Below are 10,977 nucleotides of genomic sequence, written 5' to 3' on the forward strand. Positions count from 1 at the left end.
TCAATGTACTCCTATTCACTACTGTTACTTAGATATCTATACTTGGCCTCATCAAGGCCACAGAGCTGGTTCTGAAAAGGTTTTCTCTCAGTAACAATAAGAGAGAGAGAGAGAGAGACAGAGAGAGAGAGAGAGAGAGAGAGAGAGAGAGAGAGAGAGAGAGAGAGAGAGAGAGAGAGAGAGAGAGAGAGAGAGAGAGAGAGCACAAAGGCAGATGAGTAAAACAAAGCACCACAATTCTCAGTAGGCCTGGAACCTGAAAAGAAGTGGATCTCAAGACCTAAGTGAGACTCCCTTTCCTTTACGTTCTCAAAGATCCTGGAGAACTTTCTTCTGTGCTAGCTAGTCCTCAAGTTCTTTGGATTTCAAGCTTTCCTCCAATCCTACTTAAAAGGAAAATGATGGCCCTGAGAGTAGCCTAGTGGTAGAGTGCTTGCCTAACATGCACAAAGCCCTGGGTTTGATTCCCAATACTACATACACAGAAAAAGCTGGAAATACTGCTATGCCTCAAGTGGCAGAGCATTAACCTTGAGAAAGCCCAAGGACAGTGCCCAGGCCCTGAGTTCCAGCTACAGGACTGGCAAGAAAAAAATGAAAAATGAATTTTAGGAGACTTTTGCTTTTAAGGCAGGAGAAAACTGATGCACTACATAGTGATAACTAATGGTCACAAAGTGATAGATTTGCTCCTGTGTGAGTACAGCACACCCCAAGGAGAATGTTTCTTAGGCCAGAGGCAAAACTAGGATTCTAAAGGCAAAAGCTACCATATTCACAAGGAGGATTGTGGTTCCAGGCTAGCCTAGGCTAAATCTCTGCAAAATTTTATCCCCACATAAGAAAGATGAGCATGGTAGTTTGATCCAAGCATGTACCCAGGAAGGAAGCAAGACTGAGTCTCAAAAGTAACCACAACAGGGGCTAGCAGTTTGGCCTAGTGGTAAAGTGCTTGCCTAGCATGCACGAAGACCCAGGTTCAATTCCTCAGTCCCACATACATAGAAAAAAGCCAGAAGTGGTGCTGTGGCTCAAGTGGTACAGCTTTGTCCTTGAGAAAGCCCAAGGACAGTGCTCATGCCCTGAGCTGAAGCCCAGGACTGGCACAAAAAAAAAAAGTAACCACAACAAAAAAGGAGCTGGAGGTATGGCTCTATGTCCTAGAAAGTACAAGGCCAAGTTCAAACTCCAGTAACACCAAGAACAAACACAAAAAAGAAACTGTTGACCCACTGGGTTCACTAGGTTGAATCTAAACAATAAACTTCAGTGGCCAACACGTTCACCTGCTAACAGGTTTTCTGCTGGTACTGTGGCTTTCTGAGTGACAAATGCTCTGCTTTATCTTTCTAGACACCAATCATCTGCAATCTTGTTATCTATCATTCCTGGTCCAGATTTCTGGAAATTCTCATATTGGTTGCATTCTTTCTTCTACCATCTTACAAGATTCATTTCTCTTCCTTCATTTTATACTATTTAGCAAGCACCCTATCAAGTAGATGACTAAAAGCAAACTCCAACTTTAGGTTACAATGATGAGAAAGCCAAAAGAAAGTTTTTCATGATTTTTCCCTTCCCAAGAGCAAAACACAGTACTGAAACAAGTACTGAAACAAGTTTCTCTGCACAGAACTCTGACAAAAAAACAAAATCTAAGAATCTAACCATTCAATATCTCTTGTGATTTATCAATCTCTTCTCTTTTTTTCTTTCTTTCTATATATGTATATACATTCATGTATATACATACATGTGTATATATGATATATATAATGTAAATATGTATATATATATATGCATACACACAGACATCAACAGTGTCTCCCTACATAACCCAGGCTGACCTTGAACACACTATGTACCCCAGGCCGGCCAGAACTTGAGGCTCAGCTTCAGCCTTTGGGATGCTGAGATCAGAAGCATGTACAGCTACAACCAGCTTGTAATGTCTTCTTTAAGAGATACTTTCTTGTCTTCCCTATAAATTTTCTTTCCTTCCTTCCTTCCTTCCTTCCTTTCTTTCCTGTTGTTTTGTTTTATTTGGGTGTCAGTTACTGGGGCTTGAACTCAGGGTCTAGGTGCAGTCTCTGAGTTTTTATGCTCTTGGAGGTACAGCTCTACTTCTGGCTTTTTAACAGTTGATTGGAAGTAAGAGTCTCATGGACTTTCCAGCCAACTGGCTTTGAATTACAATTCTTAGATCTCAACCTCCTGAATGAGTAGCTAGGATTAGTGGAGTAAACCACTGGACCTGGGCACTGTCCCTGAGCAATTTTTCTGCTCAAGGCTAGTGCTCCACCACTTTGAGCCACAATGCTGATTCCAGTTTTCTGGTGGTTAATTAGAGATAAGAGTCTCATAGACTTCCCTGCCCAGGCTAGCTTTGAAAAGGGATCATCAAATGTCAACCTCCTAGGATTGCAGGCATGAACTACCAGCATCTGGTTGAAAGGGCTTTTGCTTGTTGTTGTTTGGGTATTTATTTATTTATTTATTTTGCCAGTCCCTGCGCTTTTTAACTCAAGACCTGAGCACTGTCCTTGGGCTTTCTCAAGGCTAGAGCTCTACCACTTGAGCCACAGCATCACTTCTGGCTTTTTCTATGTATATACCAAAGAATCGAACCTGAGTCTTTGTGCATGCTAGGCAAGCACTCTACCATTAGGCCAAACTCCCAGAGGGGTTTATTTTTTAACTGTATTTTTTTGTCTTTTCTTAGGTTATGGAGGGGGGTACTGGGGATCAAACCCAGGATGTTGTACTTGCTAATCAAGTGCTTTGCCACTGAGCTATATCCCAGTCTATCTTTCCTACCAAGTATATTTGGAAAGTCTGCTAAATATACCTATTACTGTAATTACCAATAATAGGAGCCCCTTCTAATATGAACCTAACATAAATATTCCATGAATCATTTGATTCCCTAAGTTCTGGCTATTTTAGCCATTTATCGCTTCCAACTGCTTGATCCTAAACCACTCAACATGGAAGGGCTAAAAGAATCAGCTTCTGAAGAGTGGGACTATTTGTATTCTTTTTTGTTATTTTTCTAGGGTTTCTATCTTAATATTTTATATACCATAAGCTCTTAACAGATATTTATAAAATTGAACTCAAGATAAATGAGCAGGTTTACAATCACTATAAAGGAAAAAGAAAGCTCATCTCTTAGTGATTGATTACCTTTTATTCCTTCTCATCACCACCCTACCCTTCTTGTCTCTGCCTACTTGAGGTATTCATCCTGAAGCAGGCATGAAGGGGGAAAAACAAAGTTCTAAAAATAATGCATATGAACAGTTTTAAAAATAAAGCTCTAAAAATTGTGTAAGAACATTTTTTAAAATTTATTTTGTCAGTCCTGGGGCTTGAACTCAGGGCCTAGGCATTGTCCTTGGGCTTTCTCAAGGACAGAGCTCTACCACTTGAGCTACAGCACTAGTTCCAGCTTTTTTCTATATGTATGTGGTACCGAGGAATTGAATCTGGGTCTTTGTGCATGCTAGGCAAGCACTCTACCACTAGGCCAAACTCCCAGCCCCGGTCTTTGGCTTTTTAAATTAACATCATTTACAAAGAGAGTCACTATTTGGACATGACACTGATCGTTTTCTAAGAGGGACACAGTATTCCTGGTTCTAGAATTTACTTTCAGTACATGCTGCATGTCAACAATGGCATTTAGGTCAATAGGGAACCATATCTCCATCAGCTGAATTTTCCATTTCAGGTCTGTGAGCTTCACCCAAAAACATTCTTGCCTTCAAAACAACTTAAAATCCCAAGGAATAAGAGTGCTGACTTGGCGTCTACACCTAGCACATAGTGCTTTTCAATGCCCACTCAATGGAAATTTACTGAATCATAAAGATACAACACCAGGGTATGGATGACTGGAGAATGAATCAGTTCTATATACTAACAAGGCTAACAAGGCAAGTCTCAAAGGCCAGTCATATATTTTCTAGTCACTGGAGAAACCATCAAGTAGTTTCCTCACCTGTCTCACTCTGACTTCTATATTCCATAGCTCCAGAGCTACCTTAACTAATACTATGCCCTGAGTATGCCTTTCTGCATCCTGTGTCTTTGCCTTAGTTGCATACAGCTTTATGCGTCTTTATCTCTTCTAGATACAGATAACTCTATAATACTTTCCTTCTATCCATCTTTAGCCATTCTCTTCCATCAAGACTTCAGCATGTTTTGCCTAGATAGCATGAAATCCTGCTAACAAGATGCATTACCCCATCCCTATTGCATGTCTTATAATCCATCTTCTACTGTGTTATCAAAGTGATCTTTCTAAAGCATCAGTCCTATCATGATTTTTTTTCTGAAAATCTATCAATTCAAGATATACACTTATTAGCAAGGGGCAAAACAAGTCTCTGTACCTTACCAGGAAGTGACTTTCCCTCCTGTCATCCACCACAGTTGCTTACCCAGTGCCCCAGATCAAACCACTCCTGACATTTCTCTAGTGCACTCCTGTCTCCATGCCCTTGGCTGTTTCCTCTACCTGTTTCCCCTACTCATCTTTCAAAACCAGCCTTACATTGAGCTCATTAACCCTACCACCCTACTAAGCATTCCCATGTACCCTGTCCATCAACATGATGGCATGATCATACTTAACTGTAATTGCCTATCACTTCCCTATCTCCTTCCTTAACTTACAGGTGTTATTAGGCAGAGACCACATCGATTTTGTTTATCGCCAGTACCTAAACATGTATCTGCCACAAGAATAGATACTCAATAATATTTGACTAACTGATAAAACAGTAATTGTATAAGTAACAATCATGAGTGCTAAAATTCGTGCAGCATTTAGTGAGTGCCAGATACTATTCCAAGTACTTTACATGTGTCAGCTCACTTAATGATGATAATAATAACAATAATCTTGCTAGTATTAGGACTATCTCCACTTTACATATGAAGAAACTGTGACACAGAGATATTTAATAACATGTCCAAAATTATACACCCACTAAATGACAAGAGTCAGGACCTGAACTCAGTAAATTTCAGAGCCAAGGTTCTTTATTACAAGTCTATACTGCCTTTATATGATTCATCTCAAATTTCCATGGAAATTTTCCCATACTACCCAATCTGAATTACATATTTTCCTTCTGTATCCTATGACATTCCATATATACCTTCATCCATAACTTTTATCCACATGACTATTTGACTTAGTGCATTTACTTGCTAGATTTGCACTCTACCACTTGAGGCAAACTCCCAGCCCTTAATTTTTGGAGGGGGTCATGGGGCTTGAACTCTGGGCTTGGGTGCTTGCTGTTCCTGAGTTCTTCAGCTCAAGGCTACTGCTCTACCCCTGGGCCTGGGCATTGTCCCTGAGCTCTTCAGTTCAACGCTACTGCCTTACCCTTTGAGCCACTGTCCCACTTCCCATTTTTTAGTGATTAATTGGAGATAAGAGTCTCACAATCTTTAGTGCCCGGGCTGGCTTTGAACCTTGATCCTCAGATCTCAGCCTCCTGAGTAGCTAGGATTACAGGTGTAAGCCACCATGCTAGGCACGCAGCCTTTTTAGTGTCACTTGTCCTATTCAACGAAATACTTGACAACTGGGACTTTGACCAGGCCTTATTATTCTTTGTGCCATCCTATCGCCTAGCATGTAGTAATTATTCAACGAACTTTTATAGATGAATGGATAGCGACATGCATGAATGGATGGATGGATATATGGCCAGACTGGAATGGAGCATAATCATTTATTTTCAGATAGTCCAGCAGATGGCAGAAGACAATAGCTAAATAAGGGTGGACTGTCTTACCTCTCACACTGGTCACTTTTGTCATGATGACTTCCTCTTCTCGGTGCAAGTTCACGGTGACTATGGCTCCAGGTATACCATAGCCCCATATCACTGCCCCAGCAGGCTCCTTCTGCAGCACCATGTAACTAGCAATGTATGAAGCAAAGTGAAAACCAACACCTAAAAGATTTTGCAAACATATAGGAAGCATCATTAGGGAGATTCAACACCAGCTGAATCTGTGAAATAGTGAGGAAAATAGGTTGTTTTTGGTTTTGTCCTTGTCAGTCGTATAGCTTGAACTCTGGGCCTAGGCACGGTCCCTGAGCTCTTCAGCTCAAAGCTACTGCCCTATCCCTTGAGCCACAGTGCCACTTCCGGTTTTCTAGTAGTTAATTGGAGATATGAGTCTCACGGTCTTGAGTGCCCAGGCTGTCTTTGAACCAAGATCCTTAGATCTCAGCCTCCTGAGTAGCTAGGCTTACAGGTGTGAGCCACCTCACCTGACTGGGTTTCTAGGGGGTTTTTTGTTGTTGTTTTTTTTAACTGAGTATACTCAAGTCTTTTAATCATTTAAAACTAGATCTTGCCCCTTCTAATTAAGTAAGCAACATAACAAAACAGTTTCCAATGACAAGAAGCATAGTACAATAGAAACGACAGCTAAGGAAAACTCAAAAAGTCCAAAGCAAACAATGTACCACAGCTTCTTTCCCACCTTTTCAGAGCTTTTCAGATCCTTGCTCTCCTCCATAACATTTGAGTTTTTCCCTTCAAATAATGAAAATATGCCTTTTATACACCCCACGGATGCTATTTATGAGAAAAATAAACCATTTACTTCCCTGACTTTCCATTCCCACGCCTATTCCAAGTAGCTAGGAGGAAATAGAGCAGCATGCCTCTCTCCAACACAGCGTATCTAATATTTTCTCCACTTAATCTTCCCTTTCCATTCTATTAATCTTAATTTCCTTTAAATAATCCACCTCCCCTTTTTGATCATCCAGTGTGCCACACTTGTGAATATATACAATAAATATCCTTCCTTCTCAGATACACAGACATAAATCAAAATATGAAAATAAGGTCAGTGAGATAAAGAAGGTCAAAATGTCTGGGGAAGGGTCTTTTGTCACAATTATACAAAAAGAAAAGAGAAAGTACACTTGAAACTTGTACAGAATCACTAATAAGACTGAGCTTACTTTAACAATATCACTCCTTTTTTTTTTTTTTTTTTTTAACCAGTCCCAGGCTTGAGCTCAGGACCTGAGCCCTGTCCTTGGGCTAGTGCTCTACCGTTTGAGCCTCAGCATCCCTTCCAGCTTTTTTTTTTCTATGTATGTGGTACCCTTCCAGCTTTTTTTTTCTATGTATGTGGTACCGAGGAATTGAACGCGAGCCTTCGTGCATGCTCAGCAAGCACTCTACCACTAAGCCACATTCCTGGCCCCAAAATCACTTCTATTTTTAACTTCCAGCCTTTATCAAAGTATTTTTAATAACAAGCATCAAACTACATGACCTCAATGAGCCCATCAGAATTTAGCAAGGAAAATAACTATGCCTCCATTTGTTTGAACAGACTCCCCACCCTGCCAAAATTGGAATTTTTTAAATATAACATTAAGGTTTTAAGGCTTTTAAATACAAATGATAGGCAAGGAAGAGATTTGGAATGAACAAGGATGACATTTTCCTCCCTAAACGATACGGATGATGATGGATTCCTTAGGCTATACTTAATAGCGCAGTTCATCTACTGGGGTTTCCTCACAAGCTTGGTGGCCTACTTATGCTGCTCTTGGAATAACAGCCAGATCTCTAAAAATCTTTCACTTTCTTTCCCTCTCTAAGAAGCTACTTTGGTAACACAACCCACATGACCATCAAAGATCACCAGAAGGCCTATGAGGCTGGGATGCACAGCTACTCTGAGCAAAGTACTCACTAAGACCACAGCGCCCTAGAATTGCATAAGCAGGTTGGCAGCCTTCTGGGAGAAGGAGGAGGCACATATGTGGGAGGACCCTGTCTTGGAAGGGGCTTCTCATGGAAGCCGAAAACCGAAAATCAAAGGCATAAATAAGATCTAAGTAGAGAGAGGGTGGGAGTGGAGGAATGGAGTGAAGAAAACAGCTGCTGCCTGCATATTCGTGTATGCCGCCAGTAGCCCATAGGCTAGGAAAATAAGCCTTTTCAAGCCAGTCTGTATTCATCAAATGCATTTTCTGGACCATTTTATGCATAGCTTTATTCTTGGCTGAAGAATTTTAGAGGTGGGGGCCGGGAATGTAGCCTAGTGGTAGCGTGCTTGCCTAGCATGCAGGAAGCATTGGGTTCAACTCCCCGGAAGCAAATACACAGAAAAAGCCAAAAGTGACACTGCAGCTCAAGTGGCAGAGTGATAGCCTTGAGCAAAAAGTGTCCAAGGGCAATGTCCAGGCCCTGAGTTCAAGCCCCAGGGATGGCAAAAAAAAAAATAGAGGTGGAAAAGATCTTCTCAATGATGGGATAATCATATTACTAATCAAGAGACTAAAAACCAAGTAGATCAAGCCAAAAAAAATACATTGCATAATGAAGGGAGCTGGAGGCTCATATCTGTGATCCCAGCTATTCAAGAGGACTGAAGGTGTGGCTCAAATGGTAGAAAGTGAGCAAAAAAGCTGATTGAGAGCACAGGGTCCTGAATTCAAGCCCTAGTAAGTAAAGTAAGCCCCCACCCTATATACACACACTGCACAGTCATTGATACAAGAAATAATCTTTTATTGATGTAGTACCAGATACTATTTTAAGAGTCAAGGATATTAACAGTGAGAGAAAAAAGAAACAAGAATAACTGTAGATAAAAATCTTTGCCAGCATTCCACTACTAGGCATTTACCCAATTGTCCAGAAACAAGGACATACTAAATCCACTAGCACAACAATGTTCATTGCAGCACTATTTACCATAGCAAAGATATGGAACCAACCCAGATGTCCCTCCGTTGATGAGTGGATCAACAAGATGTGGTATTTGTACACAATGGAATTCTATGCTGCTGTCAGAAAGAACGACATCACCCCATTTGTTAGGAAATGGAAAGACTTAAAAAAAATCATATTAAGTGAAGTAAGCCAGACTCAAAGGAACTTAGGCTCAATGGTTTTCCTCATTCGTCCTAATCAGTAGAAACCTTGGGCTCTCCTAGCAGAGATTTGCACCTTCTTTCTGGCGAATATAATGTAACCCTTCTATTAATTACAATAAAAATATATGAAAAAAATCCTTGCTAGCAGGAAGCTTACTATGACAGTTCGTAGTGCTAAAGGTACTGCAGACATTAGGCAGCTTCAACTGGCTTAGAGTCGCAAAGTAGTTTATGAGAGGATTACAAATCAAGTCACCTGATTCCATAGTTCTTATAAACTTTTCACTTTACAACAGGTCAGTCCTGATGGTAAACCAAAGGAAAAAAAACCATATGCCCTGTCATTATAAAGCTCAAATTCCGAGCTATTTACACAGTGGAACATTTCTAAGGAATTGAGCAATGGACAAAAAAAGAACAAGACAGTGAGATGAATAAGTGTCTGTGTCAAGCACAAGACACATTTAACATTTTCATTTTTAAAAATATATCATTTGTAAGCAGTTGTCCAAAAAAGGTTTCAATTCAACATGTCAATTTAACATTTGAATTTTTTAAGATATTTAATGTGCCCCTTCATTTGGGAACTAGAGTAGAAAACAAGAATGAGTGATGGACGAGACCATAATAACTAGAGACTAAATTTTAGGACAGTATATCCCTGTGGGTGGGCACCTGACTGATGCATTGAAGAGCAGATTAGTAGTCTCAATAAAACTCAATATTCTAGTCCTCAAACAGGGTACTAAACTGATGGGTTATTTCATTACTTTATTGTTACATGTAATTTAGTACATCTGAAATATTACAAGGCAAATATAAGCAAGCATGGGGATGATTTAAAAGAAAAATGTTAGACTAGGTAACCAATAAGAAGTGACATCCACTGCAAAAAAAATGAATGACTGAGGGGCTGAAAATGTGGCTTAGTGGTAGAGTGCTTGCCTAGCATGCAGGAAGCTCTGGGTTTCATTCCACAGTACCACATCAAGAGAAAAAGCTGGAAGTGGCACTGTGGCTCAAATGATAGAGGACTAACCTTGAGCATAAAGAGCTCAAGGACAGTGCCCAGGTCCAGAATTTGAGCTCCACAACTGACAAAAAAAAAAAAGTGAATGAAAAAATCTATGTTTGTGAAGGTAGTGAGTAGTGATAAAATATTGATATCAAAGATCATGCCCTTTAACAGAAAAGTTACTAAAATAGTGGCTGTCCCTTTTTGTTGTTTCAGTGTCTATATGTGTGCGTGTGTACTGGATCTTGAACTCAGGACCTGGACCCTGTGCCCGAGCTAGGCTGACACTCCACCACATCAGCCACACTTTCTACTTCACAGACTTTCCTGCCTAGCCTGGCTAGGAACCATGCCACTCCGATCTCAGCCTTCTGAGGATTATTACAAGCATGAGCCACAGTGCTCACTCAACTTTCACTTCTTTTAACAAAGATCTTTGGGGCCCACACTTTCAGTATATGAAGCAGTGGGGAGGCAGAGCAGTCTAACATTATTGGTGAACATGAACAAATTCTGCCTTCTGGCTTCTCCCGGCTTGTGACCCAGCCTGTAGCCCAGGGTATTATTCAAATGGCGGGCTCTGACCTGGCACACAGGGGCCACTGTGAGGCAGTTCCGCCCCCCACCCAGCCAAGGCCACGCAATCTCATCCCACCAACCATGTCTGTGAAGCTGCAGGAGAAGTCAAAGCTGAACCTGGAATTATTCTGAGCTAATGAGGGGGCTGTATTTCGTAGCCCTAATAACCACTTAGACGAGTAAAACTTAATTCCCTCAAGGAACTCATCCTGAGGCGCCCGGGCACCGTGAGGGGGCAGACGCTGAAATGTTTTGGATGACTCAGTCACCTGTTTCCAAATATTATCTAACTAGTTTCGCCCCCTTCCCCTTTCCAGCTTCCTACCCGGAAGGCCTCCGTCTGGGCACATGAGCTCCCACCCCAGACCCCACTATTCCACAAGTGAAGCACGGGGAAGTGGGAATGGGGAAAGGCAGCAAACACCTGCACCACAGGGCC

The 10,977-nt window shown here is 41.1% G+C and overlaps 1 protein-coding gene across 3 annotated transcripts in view; it reads right to left on the reverse strand.

The window, feature by feature from the left end:
* Positions 1 to 10,977, reverse strand: part of Siae (sialic acid acetylesterase) — a 33,090-nt gene that overhangs the window by 21,773 nt on the left and 340 nt on the right. Inside the window, exons 1-2 of one of the 3 annotated variants that reach the window (XM_090319630.1) lie at positions 10,449 to 10,507; positions 5,820 to 5,981 (exon numbers count right to left, since the gene is read on the reverse strand). In XM_090319630.1, the coding sequence (XP_090175756.1) occupies positions 5,820 to 5,943 (124 nt within the window). In that variant the 5' untranslated portion in view covers positions 5,944 to 5,981; positions 10,449 to 10,507. Of the gene's footprint in view, positions 1 to 5,819; positions 5,982 to 10,448; positions 10,508 to 10,977 lie in introns of those variants that run through there. The other 2 variants (XM_090319631.1, XM_090319629.1) reach the window with 2 other exon arrangements.

The sequence above is a fragment of the Megascapheus bottae genome, chromosome 27 (genome assembly GCF_031878675.1).
Source record: "Megascapheus bottae isolate mThoBot1 chromosome 27, mThoBot2.hap1, whole genome shotgun sequence".
NCBI classification, from domain to species: Eukaryota; Metazoa; Chordata; class Mammalia; order Rodentia; family Geomyidae; genus Megascapheus; species Megascapheus bottae.